Source organism: Excalfactoria chinensis, chromosome 1 (assembly GCF_039878825.1).
Source record: "Excalfactoria chinensis isolate bCotChi1 chromosome 1, bCotChi1.hap2, whole genome shotgun sequence".
NCBI classification, from domain to species: Eukaryota; Metazoa; Chordata; class Aves; order Galliformes; family Phasianidae; genus Excalfactoria; species Excalfactoria chinensis.
This window is the reverse complement of record NC_092825.1, coordinates 107,320,756-107,337,814: the sequence shown is the minus strand read 5'-3', so window position 1 is coordinate 107,337,814 and position 17,059 is coordinate 107,320,756. Positions and strand designations below refer to the sequence as shown.

The 17,059-nt window shown below is 39.7% G+C and overlaps 1 protein-coding gene across 3 annotated transcripts in view; it reads left to right on the top strand.

The window, feature by feature from the left end:
• Positions 1-17,059, top strand: part of SYTL5 (synaptotagmin like 5) — a 74,432-nt gene that overhangs the window by 14,391 nt on the left and 42,982 nt on the right. For all 3 annotated transcript variants that reach the window (XM_072357115.1, XM_072357131.1, XM_072357123.1), the window contains exon 2: positions 13,248-13,738. In XM_072357115.1, coding sequence (XP_072213216.1) covers positions 13,620-13,738 — 119 coding nt within the window. In that variant the 5' untranslated portion in view covers positions 13,248-13,619. The remainder of the gene's footprint in view (positions 1-13,247; positions 13,739-17,059) is intronic.

Genomic DNA, 17,059 nt, shown 5'->3' with positions numbered 1-17,059 from the left:
TTATTTATGCTTTTAAGGTGTTGAACAGTTGAAAGTCTGATGTTGTACCAGAGGTAGTGCCTAACATTTCACGGCCTGGGGCTTTTTATATGTTTAAGATTCCAGGAATAGAATTAATAGGCTATGAATTTTATGCATGTGTGAGCTTGTAGTTGGACTATTACTGATGTTCACGAGTCATAAAGGCAGGAGTTATCATAGAATATTAACTTAGAATGATCAGGGTGTTTGTCAGTACAATTATTTTGTTTGTTTGCCTTTACTTACTCTGTTTTCCGGAAAGGTTACTCTCAGGTGCTATGCTTAAAGAGGGAAAGATGCATTCAAATATGCTGGTTTTCCATCATGTAAAAAATTATTAAGGATATAAATACTCAACGATGTGCTTCCTTTTTAACTTGGGAGGTTTGCTCTTCTGCCATAAAATAATAATTCAAATCCTGACAGGTTCCTCCTCTAAGGTCTTGGAGAGAACCCAAATGGCTATCAGTAGCCAGTTGTTTACAGGTGGAAATGTGGGGAAATATTTACAGATGGGTCTTTTTTCACTACTGGGGGAGTGGGATTGCTTGACCCAATGGGAATAAAATGAGTGGAGTAAATCATGGGGGGAAAAAAAAAAATCTGTCCTCTTCTCTTGCTTTGCTGCTTGGTTTTATTTTTCAGGAAGGCATCTTTTTTCCAAACGTTTTTGGAAAATAAGCTTGTCTGTGTTAATTCTGAGGATGTTTACTGGGTTGAAGAGCATGAGTTGTGTGCCATAAGTTGATAAGTTAATAAGTAAATAGTAATAAAAATATTAATAAGTAATAATAAAGTAATGAGACTGACCCCAAATGTCTGTGTGAGACAGAAATTGAATAGATAAATCTTCTTAGCTTTTCAGTAGTCCTAAGCAAAAACTGTTCTTATCACTTCTGTATGCTCCCTGAGGGCATCTATTACTGTGCAGTTGTTGTGCAGGACATGGAAACAGAGCTGTCTCTCTCTAAGGATGAATGCTGAAGTGTGAAACTTGGGTATCCAGCATTTGGTTGCTGGGAAAAAAAGCATAACACTACTGACACTGATAAATTATTAACCAGGCTTTCATAAATGTACCTTAACTTCACAAAGCTGTACTGGCAAATGAGATATTTGGGCAGGTTGTGAAGGGCTGTTGGCTATACTTCAGAAATAGAAGCAGCAGCAGTGGCAAGTGCTGTTAGCTGTTTGCACTAACAGCTGCCTTGGCTGTGACTAGCATTGTAGAGAGCACGGAGGCACCATCCTTTTCGTGGTGCATACTTTGGTTACCTATTCTGTACCAAGGACCATATCTGAGATGACCCATCCCTCTCTGAAAGATCTTTAGTAGATTTTCCTACTGGAAATGTTTGTCAGTTCTGCTTTCCATATAAACCCAGACAAATGATTAATTTGACTTTCACATAATGGTATGTATTGGTATCGTATCAAGTGATGTAAGGTGCATGTCTTGCAAATGCAACCATAAAGTAGAAGGCAAAACATTTACTATGCAAAATACTGGAGTAAAGCTTGGCCAAAAAGAGGCAAAAAACTGCTATGGAGATGTCAAGTTATGATTAATATCCTGTGAGAACAGCTCTGTAGAATGGTTCTGAATAATTCCTCTATCACCATTTCACCTAAAAGCTAGCATCCCCATAATATGGTGTGTGTGCCCACCGTCCTTACCCAAGTTGTAAACAGTGGTTCTAGGACAAGAGAAAACTCTAGAAGCCCACCTTCAGGTTTTTGAACTTTTAATCTGTAGTACCACTGGAAATACACGGCTAGCTGTAAAGGAGAGGAATACAAAGCATGGTAAGAAGTGGAGTGTGAAGGTAAATGGATAAGGATCTTTTTTCTTCTGTGTCAAAGCGGGAGCAACTTCTTGAGGTGTCCTGTGCCTTTCTGTTCTTTATACAGCACCCACTGGTATTAGTTGATATTAGTTGATGGAGCTGCCTTCTGGTTATGTCCAGAAGGATATAGAAGACAGCTTGAGATTATTGCTACTTTTTCCCTATAGTTAGCATAAAGTGTCATAGTATAATATGTTTCAGGTTAACCTTTACAATTGTAAAATTTGGATGCTAGCAAAGATGACTTGAGGCCTTGGGTCTTGAACTATTTCTGCAGTGGAAATCTATATCTTCTGTCATGTCTTATAAAGCCATCTTCAGCAATAGTAAATGTTTCCTTTCACTTCAGAGCGCTTCACACACAACAATCCACTGAGGTACTTCAAACTTTACTCCTCTAGCTGTGTGTCTGACTGCTGCTTGCAAGGCACTGCTGAAAGCCACGCTGCTAAATCTCTACCAATGCTTTTTGTGTGAGAAAGACTGAAGCCAGGCAGTCTGTTCAGCTCTAGCAACTTCAACTGCACACCCTTCTGTCAAGGGCAGAACAGCTGAGGCACAGAATTTGCTGAGAGGGCAAAGAGCTTGAAAATGGCCAAATAGTAATGATTAAAATAAAAAATCATGTGCTCTGTGGATTTAATGAGCAGATTCTTTTGGAGGAATGTCACTTTAAGTGGTTTCTTACACAGTGTAGGAAAAAGGATGCTGATACACTTAAAATGCAGGCTTCTCATCCAGCTCGTTTTGAGGTGGACGCAGTGGGATAATGCACTGAGCATTTCATGGCAAGGCTTACGTGACTGGTGAACCTTGCGTGCTCTTCATAGGAAAGCATTGTGGCATTGTATATAATGAAAAACAAAACGAGGCATCAGTCTAAGCTCACCACCCCCTTTATGACTTAAGCAGTTTGTATCTTTTGATAGATTTCTGGACAGGTGTCCTTTTGAATAGTTTAGCCACATCTTACGCTACTAATTTACTCATATATTTTGTATGCTTTCACTTGAAGTAGTCATGCTGCATCCTCTTCACAGTCAGTGAAGAAAGATGGATGCTACCAGACAGGGATTTCTCTGACCTTTAAAAAATTTTCTCACAAGGTGAGTCATGCCCTAGAAATGCCTGTTTCTCTCATTTGCTTATAAAGCAAGGCTGGGATGACTAGGTCAGAGTAAATAACAGATGAATCTCAAGACTCTCCATGCCTCTACAGAGGTAACTCGTGTAATGTATGATTACATTTAGTATCTTTGCTGTGCGTGAAAACAAATTAATCTCATTAAAACCTGAATCCAGTCGCTTTTCTAAATCACATTGTAGTATTCATTATCTGCTGCACATGGTAATAACTAAACCGTACTGATGTTGCAGAAAGGCCAGTGAGTGCTTTGCATCAAGTAGGCTGAAATAATGGAGGACTGGACCTCTGACCTCCTGCACACTCTGCCTTGCATACATACCATGTACACGTTTCCTCCGTCTTACGTACCATGTCCTTGGCTCCCTTCTTCATTGCCCTGTAGTCCAGAGAGGGATTTCCTGGCTGTGCAGATGTTCTTCCAAACACTGGTTCCTTCTTCTCTGTCTCAGCAGTTTGGCTGTAGTTTCTCAGCAGTCTCACTGCAGCTCAGTTGAAAAGCTCAGAGATCATTTAATTTTCTTCACGGGGAAAGCAAGGTCATTGATATAGTCTTATCAAATGGACTAAACCTCAGGTTGATAGTCATGAGTTTCTCTAGAAAATAAATATTTCATAAAGTCAAAGCTTTTAAGAATGCTCTTTGTAGTATTCTTAATTCAGCAAATTAGTAAAGGCCATTTGAACTTTTTAAGACTTTAGAACAAGCTTTTATTGAAATTTTTGAAGAATCCTCATCAAATTCTGCAGAGCCTCTCTGCTGGCATTTGCTGTTGAGGAGCTTTTCTCTTATGGGAAAATCTTTGTCAAATATGTTGATGTTTCAGTAAATTACTTTTTTACTAGCTAAAAGAAACACCCTATTGTTTTACTATGGATCTGCTGCCTCATGTTAGCCGAAGCCTCCCAGAGATCTGGCAGGATTGCAAGTGATAGCTGCTGCCCAGAGCAGCCTCAAGTCGCAGTGAAAAGGAAAGAGGGTGGTTAAGGAGGAGGGAGAATGGAAATGGGCTATGACTAGATCACAGAGCAGCAGCTGCTGGCTGATAGTGGAGAAGTCTGTGCTTTCAGGGATCCTGGGTTTGCTCCTGTGCAGGCATTGTGTGGTGACAAATACAGTCATGTCATATGTATGATTTAACTTTTCCTAAACTCATCGTGTTTGATAACTGTAGGGATGTACTTGCTGCTGTTGTTCTTGCTGACTGTTTTCAAGGGATTTTTCATATCAAGAGATTTCTCGTTGCCAAAGTTCACACTTGTTTTACAGTGGGGAAGGAGTGTTAGAGATTCTGAAGAGTAAACAGTTGGTGCATTTTCTTCTACTTACCTTAGTTACATTCTGTAAATACGAGTCTTGGTTAAATTTATACTTTATCTGGCTGTGAAAGACAACACATGCAAGGTGTCACATGCTAGAAGTTGCTTTACAATTGTCTGTAAATCTGTTTTGTTCTAGACCTCCAGTTCACTGTTTACTTACTGTAATGAAATGGAAAGTATAAGATGAAAAGAATAATGTAAAAGTAAAGTAAAGTTCAGTGCTGTATGACTACTGCCTTTATAAACACTGTGAATAAGTGATAAGATTGAGATGAGTCAAGCCCTAAGTCATATTTTCATGGGTAATTTAATATTGCACAAATGTTTTTGCTCAACAATCGAAATACATTTTGACTTCCTTCATTCCTTTGTTCAGGTCTTTTTTGTCTTGTTTAATTTTGCAAGCTAACGTATTGAGTTTTATTTACTTTCCTACCCTGGGAGGTCTTATTTTCTGGTTAAATGCTCAACCCGGACAGTGATCTTTATTTACTCAGTGATGAATGAAACAAAAAGAAAAGACTGCTACCTTGTTGTGTCATTTTATTTCCCCTCTTTGCCTTCTACTTGTGAACATAGTAGCTAAAGCAATGCAGGATAGAGATGATTATTATTTGTTGAATTTAAAGCATCATCTAAAGCAGACACGTCCAGCCCATGGGCTGCATGTGGCCTGGTACAGCTCACACTGTGGATATGCCCTGCTCTGTGCCATCATGGCAGCAGCACCAACTGAACATTCGTGTACTACAAACCCCACTGGGGCTGAAACCAGGAACAGGAAGGGTGCAGCATGGTGCTGACTCAAGCGATGGCCAGTCACTTTATGCATTGGGATACACTGGCAAACACAGTCCTGTGAACAGCAAAAAATGTGCAGCTGTCCTTTCTGTTTTGATGCAGGAATTGGAGAACAAGTTTCAAGATTTATTCATCAATCGTCAGTTTTCTTTATTTGCAACTTCAGTTTCAGTTGACATAAATTTTGTACTTGTGAATTTTCAAAGGTGGTTTGTATAGTTGCAATCAAAAGTCTGACCATGTCTCTTTGTCAGACTTTTATCAATCCTCTCTTACCAGAGAGAAATACCTCTCGCTTCGCAGTCATGGCTAATTCATCTCCTTGCTTTTTGGCAGTGAGCACACTTGCAGGCAACTGTTGTTGTGGATGAAGCATAAAAAGGATAAAATTTCATCATAAATCTATATCGATCACCTTGAGAGCTCATTGAGAATTGCAGCCGCTGTCATGGAACCAGACTCATCCATTAGTTTCACAAACGCATGTCCCACTATTTTTATGCTTATGTTAGGCTCTTTTGTTATTTATTTTAATTTAATTTAAAAAAAAGTTACATACATTAACTGCGTTATATATTTAGCAAGGGCTGCTCTGAAAGTCATGCTTCCTGTTTTATGATGTTGGCCCATGATGTCAGAAGCGGATGTTAGCTGTATAGCAGCAGAGGCTGAACCTTCCTTCAGTATCCCATTATGTGTTGTTGCCACGTGACAGATAGCAGAGGGGCACTCTGACACAATGGTGTCTGACATAGAAGTGCAGATGAGGAAAAGGGCTGCAATTGAATTCCTCCATTTAGAAAAAATGGCACCCACTGGCATTCATTGATGCTTGCTGACTGTTGATGGAGACCAACCAGTGGATGTGAGTGCAATAAGAAGGCTGGTGGTGCATTTTAGCAGTGGCAACAGTGATGTGAAAGGCTATGTTTTGGATGGCCATGCACTGCTTTCACACCATGAAATGAAGAGCATCTTAGCCAATTCATCTGTCTGAATTGGTGATTTTGACCAGAGAACTGTGAATGGAGCTAAATATTGGTTTCATTGCATTGGAATCAATGTTGGCAACATTGGAATACTGCAAAGTTTATGCCAAATAGGTCCCACATATGCTCATACAGGAACAGAAAGAACACCGTATGCTGGTTTGTCAAGAAATATTGAACCAACATGAGGCTGAAGGTGATAGTTTCCTGGATTGTCTAGTTACTGGTGATATGTGGTGTCACCAAGTGAGCTGTAGCTAAAATGTAGTCCATGGAATGGTGGTGTATGAATTTCCTATCAAAGAAAAAGTTCAGGGCTCAACCCTTGGCAGGTAAAGTGATGTGCACCATCTTTTAGAGTTGGAAAGGTGTGACACTTCTGGATTTCCTAGAACCTGGACTGCTACATTGTGATGCTGATTGAGCTGAAAGCTTGAACATCCAGAGTCAGGTCAGAGAAGATGACAACCTTTCTCTTGCAACGTGATAACACTAGACAGCATACCAGTTTGAAAACAGTGGAGAACATTGCCAATCTTGGCTGGACAGTCCTACCACACCAACTGTGTAGTCCAGGTTTGGCACCTCCTGACCTCCATTTGTTCAGGTCAAAGAAAGATGGACTGGGCAATGCTTTGTAGGAACAGTGTTGTCACAGCAGCTCTGAAACAGTGCATCACCTGTCCAGGTGCAGATTTTTGTGAGTGCGGTATTCAGGCTCTTGTGCTTCTTTTGCTCATCACTGGCAAAATGCATAGTTAATAGTGGTGAATATGTTGAAAAATAGGATTTTGTAGCTGAGAATTCTCTCTGTCAAGTAGTGCCATTGTGTTGTTTGGCTCAGTTGTAGCTTTCATGGAAATAAATAGGAGGCATTACTTTCAGATTTACTTTTTTTTAAAGTGCTTTCTCATGTTACTCATTTATTTATTTTCCAGGGCTGAAAAAATAAATACAGATACCTATAGTAGGAATGCAGCTTGTATGAGTGACTAGCAGTGCTAAGCCTTAAGTCTTAGCTCTCTCCTTGTACACACTAGGGACCGATTTTTTTTTTTCTATGATAAGGTAAAATTCTTCGTATGCTTAATGAGCATCAACATTATCACTTTAGTGTTTAAACAGCTGTGGGTTTGGTTTTGAAATTCAGTTACAACAACACTGTAAGCTAGATATAGCTTCGAGGCACTGACTGTGGTTGGAATAAAAAATGCAGTCTTGTAGCTACATAACAACTTTGCCAAGTCATGAGAAAGCTGGAATTGTTCCTGACCTAAAAACTGAGCTACTTCTGAATCCATTGTTCTTGTTTGATTGATGAAAGTAAATACACTCGGGCTATGTGAGTTCCAGGGGTGACGTGGAAGGTCAGACGGCCTGTTTCAGCTTACGTTCATTGTAGTGCACCGATACAAATTTGTATGGTGGTATTCTGTGCTTTCACTGTCTTGCCAAACAATGCGGCAGCCACTCATATGTGACTCTTTTTTTTTATAATGCTGCAATATATGACTTTCTGGATCATACATCTTCCAGTTTTCATACATAAAGATCTTTCAGGCTTGCTTGTGGCAAAAGAAAAAGAAGAAAAGAAGAAATCAATTTGCTTGCTACTTGCATTATGATACTGAGTAAAGTTCTCAGTCAGACTATGTGCTGTTAACCAATATCACATTTGGTTTTCTTTCTGCTTAATTTCAGCATCTGCCAAAGATGGAAGAGCTGCTCTTTTTTACCTTGTATACTTACTCATTCTGTGCAAGAATCATTTCTCAGTGCTTTGATATGTGCTGGCACTTAGCATACATGGGTGTGTGTGTGCTGTGCAAACAGACCATTGAGAAGTGTAGCTGGTTTTTCTTGCTCTTGTATGTTGGAAGTGCTGTGTTTGTGTTGAAACAGGAAGAGAGATGGGTTGGCCATTATGCTCTGAACGTGGTAAGGTTTACATTTGCTAAGGGTTCTTGATGTGATGTTCCTTTATATCTGCCTTTTAATGCCTTTCTGCTATTTTATTAGACTTGAAGGTGAAAGTCCCTCCCATCCTTCTCCTGTTATAGATTATTAAACAGCCTTGGGCATCAAGAAAAAAATATCTCACATTGAGAATGTTTAGGAGGCTACCTGGTAATGCCATAGTAGTTCTTTATTTCATTTCGGAACTTGTGTGAATGAACTCAGGCTGAACACAGAGCATTGGAGTGTTCTGAGCAGCATTTGACTGCCAAATCTGGGCGCAATGGATCTGGGTTCAGTACAATACAGGGTGCCAGCACTGGATTTGGAATTGTATCCTCTAGAAATGTGCGTGAGAGGCGGAAGTGTCATTGTGCCTGCTCCTGCTGAGCTTTGCTGTTTGCCTTGTGCAGCTTGTCTGTTTATGATTGGTGCCTTTCTTCAGGGAAAGTGCAACTCAACTGAGCTGACCTGATGAAGGTCAGCTATTGCCCACAAATCATCCTGCTCCTGTTGGTCAGAATTTCTTTGCCAGTATGGAAGTAGTAGCTGTAGATGAAAGTTGCTTCACTTCAGTGATATTAGGTAATGCTGTGGTTCTCCTACTGCTTCCGGACACGTGGAAAATGCTCCTCCGCTGCTGAGTCACTAAATGGTTCCAGTACCAGATTCTGACTAAGTAAACATAATGGTTTGGCTGGGGGAGTAATTTCCTGCATCAAGCCTCTTGTTAATAGCGCTATTGAAGAGAAGAGGATGATTCCTCTAATCTCACTGTCTTCCCTCCCTGCCTCTTTCTCAGGGGCAGGATGCTTCCCCCGCTTCCTGAGGAGATGGCAGAGATGGGGGAGAAAGAGTTCCCGGGGGGCTGCTGAACTGCTGTATTCACAGGTTGTGTTGATGAACAGTGTAGCACATTGCAGAGGATTTGCTGTATTTCCCGTGGTTTTGACTAACATCCCTCACAAAGACTCACAGGGTGACATGTTTCCAGTTGTCACAAGCAGCTGTACTAACAATTAGGAAAACTAAATGCATATTCTTTCCCGCTGCAATGTTTTGGATTCATTTTTTTCTCCTGTTTTTAGACGAGCCTTAACTAATTCTTTACCTTCAGGCGAGTGAACAAATGCTTTCTGGATAGACTTGGAGCCACATACAGTAGATACATAGTATAAAGCAGAATGAACTGCACCTTATTATTCAGCCGTGTGTAATTTTGCAAGAGCCATCCTGCTCATGAGAGTCTGTTATTTCTAACACATCTTTCCTCAACACCTTCAGAGGGGGAGACTCCATTCTAGAAATACCATTTTCAAAGGGATAATAAGTGCAAAATTCATGTAAGGATTTTTCAACATTATCAGGAGTAACCTGTGTGGATTCACCAAAGGCAAATCATGCTTGACCAACGTGACAGACTTTTATGATGTCATCACTGGCTGGGTATAAAGGAGAAAGTGGGGTGGACGTTGTGCACATTGACTTCAGCAAGGCATTTGACACCATGTCCCACCCACAACATCTTTGTTATGAAACTTAGAAAATGTAAAGTAGATGAGTGGATGGTGAGGTGGGTTAAGAAGTGGCTGACTGGCAAAGCTCAGAGGGTGGTCATCAGTGATGTGGAGTCTGGTTGGAGGCCTGTAACCACTGGTGTTCCCCAGGGGTTGGTGCTGGGTCTGATCTTGTTCAATATCTTCATCAGTAACATGGATGAAGAGATCAAGTCCACCCTCAGCAAATTTGCTGAGGATACAAAACTGGGAGGAGGGGCTGACACACCTGAAAGCTGTGATACCATTCACCATGACCTGGACAAACTGGAGATTTGGGCAAGCAGGAATCAGATGAAGTTTAACAAGAGCAAGTGTAGAGTCTTGCACCTGGGGAGGAATATCTGTATTTAGCAGTACAGGTTAGGGGATGACTTGCTGGAGAGGAGCTCTGCAGAGAAGGACCTGGGGCCACGGTGGATGACAGGTTGGCCATGAGCAAGCAGTGTGCTGCCCTTGTGGCCAAGAAGACCAGTGGTATTCTGGAGTGCATTAAAAAGAGCATGGCCAGCAGGACAAGGGAGGTTATCCTCCCTCTCTACTATGCCCTAGTGTGGCCATGTGTAGACTACTGTGTAGGGTTCTGGACTCATCAGTTAAAATAAAGGCAGGAATCTCCTAGAAGGAGTCCAGCAGAGGGCTGCAAAGATGATAAAGTGCCTGCAGCATCTCCTATATGAGGAAAGGCTGGGTAACCTGGGTCTGTTCAGCTTAGGGAAAAGAAGACTTAGAAGGGATCTGATAAATGTTTATGAATTTCTAAAGGGGGTTGGAGGCAAATGCATGAGGCTAGGCTCTTCTCAGTGGTGTAGGACAAGGAGTAATGGCCTGAAGCTTGAACGTAGGAAGTTCCATACTAGCATGGGGAAGAACTTCTCTATAATAAGGATGATGTAGCACTGGAACAAGTTGCCCAGAGAGGCTGTGGAGTCTATGGAGATTCAAGATGCAGCTGGATGCCTACCTGTGCGGCCTATTGTAGGGTACTGGCTTTATCAGAGGGGTTGGACTCGATGACCTCTTGAGGTCCCTTTCAGCCCTTGTGATTCTGTAAACAGTCCCAATGAGCAGTTCTTTAACCCCTTCCACAAGGCAAGGAAAAAACAATAAGCGTACTTGAAAGGCTCACTAACACATGGTTTCATTATATTGTGTCAGTTCATTCCTTCCTCTCCTCTGCTAGTTCTGCAAGTCCAGTGGTGGGTTGTTGCCTTACCCTGAATAAGAAAATTAATGCTCTAGCCCATGCTGAATAGAGATTTAAAATTACCTCCATCCTTCTATTGGGCTTTGCATTTTTCCATGCCTCCTAGTTTCTGATTTAGTATTCATCAAACACTCTGTTGTGTAAAATCTTTACTTGTTTTAGGATGAAAACTGTGTCACTTCCCTAACATCCCCAGGGCTGCTTAATAAAACATCAAATATCTGTTGAAAGGAGCGTGTGCTTACTTAGACATTGTCACTTTCTAACAGCTAGCTGGTTTGTCCTGTTTTTAAGTCCTAAGACGGTCCAAATATTCAGCATCTGCCAGCTGGTGCCTTTTTTTCCCCTGTTATATCTTAAACACAGACCTGGTCTCTAATCACACGTTGTCTAAAGCAGGGAATTATTAAGTGCTACTTCATTAGGAACAGCATGTCATTACTTATTAGCCAATTTTTAATTTGCTGTTTTGTTGTTGCTATTCTTTTTGTTTTACAAATACATGTATAATAGAAATGCCTACCACAAAAGGCATGCGAGCTAAAACATAGTCTGCTGCTAGGAAGTAGGTGATGTTTTGTGTGCTTCAGTCCATGAAGGGGGGAAGGCAGTGCATCATCAGGCAGGACTGAAATAGAACATATTGGCAAGGAGAAATTTTCTCTAGTTTTGTTTCACATAGGGTAAACGTACCAGATACCTAAACTAATCTTCAGACCCAAAAGATTTCCTTGACGTAGTAACACTGCATAAGCTAAGCTTTCCCTCTCGATTAAGCAGAGGTTATGGATGTAATGACTGTAGAAGCAATCTGATTTGAACAAATGTATTTCTTAAGATCTGTGCAGAAGTTTCAGTAGTTAGACTGTTAATAGTTAGGGTAATCCAATTAATTTGTCATCCTGTGTTGAGTAGCAGTTTTGTAGTGCAGAAGAAAATCTGGGAAGTGAAGTGGGTTCTGTGCCTTCATGTCAATCAGCTGGTTGGTATAGATATGTTGGATAGCTGGTAAGCATGAACAGTGTTCTTTATCAACCTGCTTGTCGTACCACTGCATTGTTTTTCTGTAAGAACCCCAGTTACCTGCAGTGTATTATCAAGATAGAAGTGGTGCTATCACAGACAATTTTAACACTTTTGTTGTTCGCATTTTCAGTTTGTATTGCACTTGCTTTACCCTTCTGATTTTTATTTTTTATTTTTTTTTCTTCAATAAAAAATACCAGCTGCTAGAATCTCAGAATAATCTTAGTATAATTCTGTTGCCCACCTACTTTGTCCCTGCATGGTAAAGAATGTGCAGACAGAAATTCAGAGCACCCTGACCCATCAAGCATCTTGTTTGTTCTCTGGTTGTTGGATTTAGCTCTCTATTTTATGCCAGAGCTCTGTGCTTCCAAGCGCATTGTGATGTTAGGACCTGACTGGCATGGAAGTACTGCTTTGCTGGGCAGTTCAGAGAAAAATTTATCCATAACAGCATCAAGGTATCATTCACATGTTGGTTGTCTTACTTTGCTTACAAATAACTTAGCTTTAACAAATAGACTCTTGAAAAATGGAGTTTGTAAGAATAACTGTAGTGGTCCAGCGTGCAGCTGCTGTTCTTTGTCTTCCTGTTCAAAAATAAATGCAAAGAAACAAAGTAGAATTTTTCAAGAAGCTTCCTGATAACTTTCTCCTCAGGGAGTCAAACACTGAACAAGGTGCCTTGTCTGTTTTTGGTGGGTTGTTTTGTTTTGTTTTGTTTTCAAATTGCCTTTTGTTTAGAGTAAACAAAAAAAGCAGTGTGAGATTTGTCTTACTCCCAGGTGGCTTTGCATTAACAAGTCACTCTTCTTTCTCACTGTATTTAGTGGGCTCCTCTAAGATACATGATCCTAAATTAAATCTGTGCTGAGTGAATATACCACTTCTAAAACGCCCCGGTTTCTCTGAAGTGGATGTGATTAAGTGTAACGGGTGACTTGCTGAAGTTTGGATAGCATGCTTGTTGTTGGATGAGTCTTTCCACTTTTTAAATAGCTACTTTTCTACTTTCCCTTTTCAATTATTTAATTTCAGAAAAATAGATTGATCGCCCCACACCTGGTCCTTATTGTTATGGAAGCATTACAAAGTGAGCATTACAGTCATCTAAGCTTATTGCAGTAGGAAGAGAATTGCAAACTGTAATGCTCTAGAGAAAGCCCTTGTGGGAGTATAATTATCGTCCATTAGAGTAAATAAACAACAACATAGAAAACATGAGTTATACTTATTCCCTGAGATAACTTGATGGTGTGCACTAAGTAGGTATTTATGGTTTGGTGGCTTTCAAACCAGTACTTGATTAAGTCTTTCTTAAATCAGACCACAACAGTAATGTCAAAATCACTTCCATTTGTTTCTTTTGACTTTCAGATAGTTTGAAGCTATTCTGTGGCGCTGAGCTACTGTTATGCCAGGAAGCTGATTTTGCAGCTGCTTGTGAATGCAGTCTGAAGGCCTGAAGTGTGTCAGAGAGGATCGGCCAGGACACAGGGGCATTCAGTAACCAGAAAAATGATTGGCTTTTTCGAGGAAGAAACAAAAAGGAAACCTTTATTTCTCATGTAGTTGGAAGGCAGAGCAATACGGCTTTGACACCTGATTAACTTAAAGGAGCATTTTTTGAAATACCTCTTGACTGTGAATCTTATAACTCAGACACAGAAGTGCCTTTGGACCTGTGCAGATAATTCATTGGAAGAACTGGTCAGACAAAACACTCACTGCAAGTGTCACTGAAGAATCATGGCGAAGCACTTGGAGATCATCAATCTGTCATTTTTATTGGAACATGAAAGGGAAATGATACTGGGAGTACTGAAGAGAGATGAGTATCTGAAGAAAGTTGAAGATAAAAGGATAAGGTAAGACTTTTATTTTTACTATAAAAATTATATAGAATTCTGTAATATGGGTGTATATATATATATATATATATATATATATATATATTCCTCAGAGAAGATTTCCTGAGTTCTTTGGAAGAAGGATCAATGTTGTGAGATGGCACAGTGGGTTAAAAGTCATAATGTGTTTTTTTTTAAAAAAAAAAAAAAAAAAAGATCTTTTTTGCTAGTGTGGCCATTTAAGAATAGAAGATTTTGATGTGTCCATTGCTTCTAAGCAGACGAATAAGAATGCGAATACTACTTAAACTTCAGTCTGAGGCCATTTTGTTGGCGCAGAGAACTACTCTGAAAAGGGCAGTAAATTTGATCTAGTGATCATTTCATATAAGAATTACCTACAATGTATTGCCTATTCATATTTCAAACTAATATCATTCAAGACTGCAGTACTGCTTGGAAAGCTGCCATTTGATCTTCACAGCATTGTAGAAAGCTTAACATGTAGCGGAAATACAGCGTAATGAAATCTGATGGCTCACTCTAGAAGTACATCCAAATTGTCTTGGTTGACTTTAATACTGTGTTTAAAATCCCAGGATTTACTTTAGTTATTAGATTTATTAATAAAGAAAGAATCAGACTGAATGTGTGACTCAAAACATGCTAACGAGAGAAGCAGAGACTTAGAGTGTTGAATAGAGTTTGTGTATTCTTTTCAGAGGAAATAAGGCAAAATCAAAGTTGACTGAAAAATGTGTGGTTGCAGTTTGAGACCCAGAGAGTTCAGATGATGACTTCAATTCAGTTACTTCAGCAAAGTATCAGTTCTTAAAGGTTTAAACATTTTTCCAGTATTGTTGCTGCTGCTTCCAATTGCTTGCTTCTCCCTGCTGTCCTTCCATATAATGTTGGTTCTGAGAAACAGGCTTAGTGTGGACAATATGCAGCACTCAGTGTTATGAGGTTGCTAAGTGCAATGGATTACAAAGGGAATATTTCCAGCATTTGATGGTTTTCGTACATGTCCTCTGAGGCCAGGCTGCATTGTTCTTCCCTTTGATTTGCCAAAATGCATTTTAGATGTGCATTCAGCACCTGCTGAGGCTTCGTTTATGAAATTATTTTGGGAATCCATGCAGAGTTACCCACTGGTTTTGGAAGGCTTTGTCTCTTGAGAGAACCAAGTCCAAATGCAATGCCCCTCTTGATTTGCAACCCTTTTAGAAGAGTGAATATAGGTACTCGTCTAAATGGAGTGGGCAAAACTGGTATCTCTCTCCTAGGACAAGACTGGAAAGAACAGAGTATCTTTGTGGTGGAGTGGGCGAATTAATTGTTTAACATTCTTCATCATTCATCAGCCGAAGAAGAAAACAGAAAACAAAAAAACAGATGGAGCACTGTTTGTTCCAGGCATTGTGTTCTATTCTGTAACAGGATAAGCATTTCAATGCACTTCAGTTTTTGAAGGTGGTGGCCTTAAAGCGTCTGCCATTCAGTAGTCATCTACCAAAGACTTAGGTATTAAGCACGGGAATGTAATCAGATCACTAGCTTCTCAAACACCCTAAAAACCTTCTTGTTTCTGCTGTTGTGTCCCAGTCACTTGTTTTGTTTTGTTTGTGATACTGAAAGTCACTTTGTCGAATCTACTGAGAACCCAAAGCAGTTCCACAGGTCGTAGTTTGATTAAGGGAGAGGTAGTGTTAGACTCATCAGTGTTTTGGTGCATATGGAAAGAGCACCTCAGCAACATAATTAATCTGAAATACAGTTCTAATTAGGCTAACTGGAGTTGTGATGTTATATGTAATTCTGGCACCTATATTAACCAGTTGGTTTGAAATGCAGGTATTGTTGCTAGACCACGCTGTGTCTGACAATGATGGAATATGGTCTGTAAAACACTTTCAAGATATACAGCTATAGAAAGCTGGGTGGGTAACTGCATCTGAGGAAACTTCATAGGTTTTTCTTTCCGAATACAGCTTGGCAAGGATATCTTTAATTATGGCTCATAAGTGTACTTCAGAGGAACATGTGTTGTCTTTGGAATTCCATTGGGTGCAATCTGTTACATATTTCATTTGGAGTACCTTCAAAAGAACAAATGCTTTTTTTAATGCATTTTTAATTCTGGCAAGATGCTTGCTTGCACGCTGTACAGAAGAATGTTTATCTGTCTGTTCCACTCCGAATCTCTGTTGGTAATAGTGGTGGGTTTTGTTTGTTTCTTTGTTTTCTTTCTTTTTCTTTGTATTCAGAAGCTATAATAACTTGAAAGGGTCTTTGTATTCATTGAGGAAGCAACAGTAAGCATAGAAGGATGTCCTAGTAATGAAATTGTTGAGAGTTAGATTCACGGTCACTACTCATGCTTGTGTTCTGAAATGCAGGTGGTTGTTCTTGTATTTTTACAGGATGGATAAATATTTCACCTACATGTGAGAAATACACAGAAGGCAGCAAGGGCTCTTTCTGTGTTCTAGCTTTGATAGTACAAAAAAAGCAGCACGTTTTAATAAATGCTAAGTTCTAGTTACGTTTTTACATCTGTGTGTTTTGCATAACTGGAAATTTTGTTTGAATATATAATTTAATTTGCAGATTAATTGTGAAAATAGGTTTGTTTTTTTTTTTTTTTTCTTAAACATTGTATAATGCTTTTGATATCAGTCAGATAATCATCACTGTTTTCAAGTGATAAGATTATTTAGGTAAAAGAATTCAGCGACATAGATCTAAAATAGCTACGTAAAAATAGTGAAATTAATCATACTGGGGGAGCAAATGTTTGTTGTTTTTTTTCTTTTATTATACCTTCTGAGTTGCTGGGAGAAAATTGCATCCAGACTCTGTCAGTCACTGCACTCTGAATTGACTACTTCACTGGAATATGTGTTTTTTTTCATCCCTTTACTATTTTTGAAGTTTTGTGCTTTTAAGACTTCTTTTAGGCAAATCTGTATTCCATAGGTTGCTTTAAAGGCAATGCCTCCTATTTATTTCCATGGAAACTAGAGCAAATACGAAGAGCACAATAACACTATTTCATAGTGCACATTCTCAGCTACAAAACACTGTTTTTCAACATCATAATCACCAGTAGTTTTGCATTTTCACCGACAATTAACATGAGCCTGCATGGTGCACCACTGAAAATCTGCACCAGCAGAGGTGACCCACTGTCACTGCTGCCACTGCTGAAAAGCACTTTTGCTTTACATGCACTTCCATGTCAGATGCCAGTGTGTCAGACTGCCTCTCTGATACCACCTGTCACTCAGCAACATAATGGAACAGAATATTGTTGGGAAGGTTCAGTCTCTACTGCCA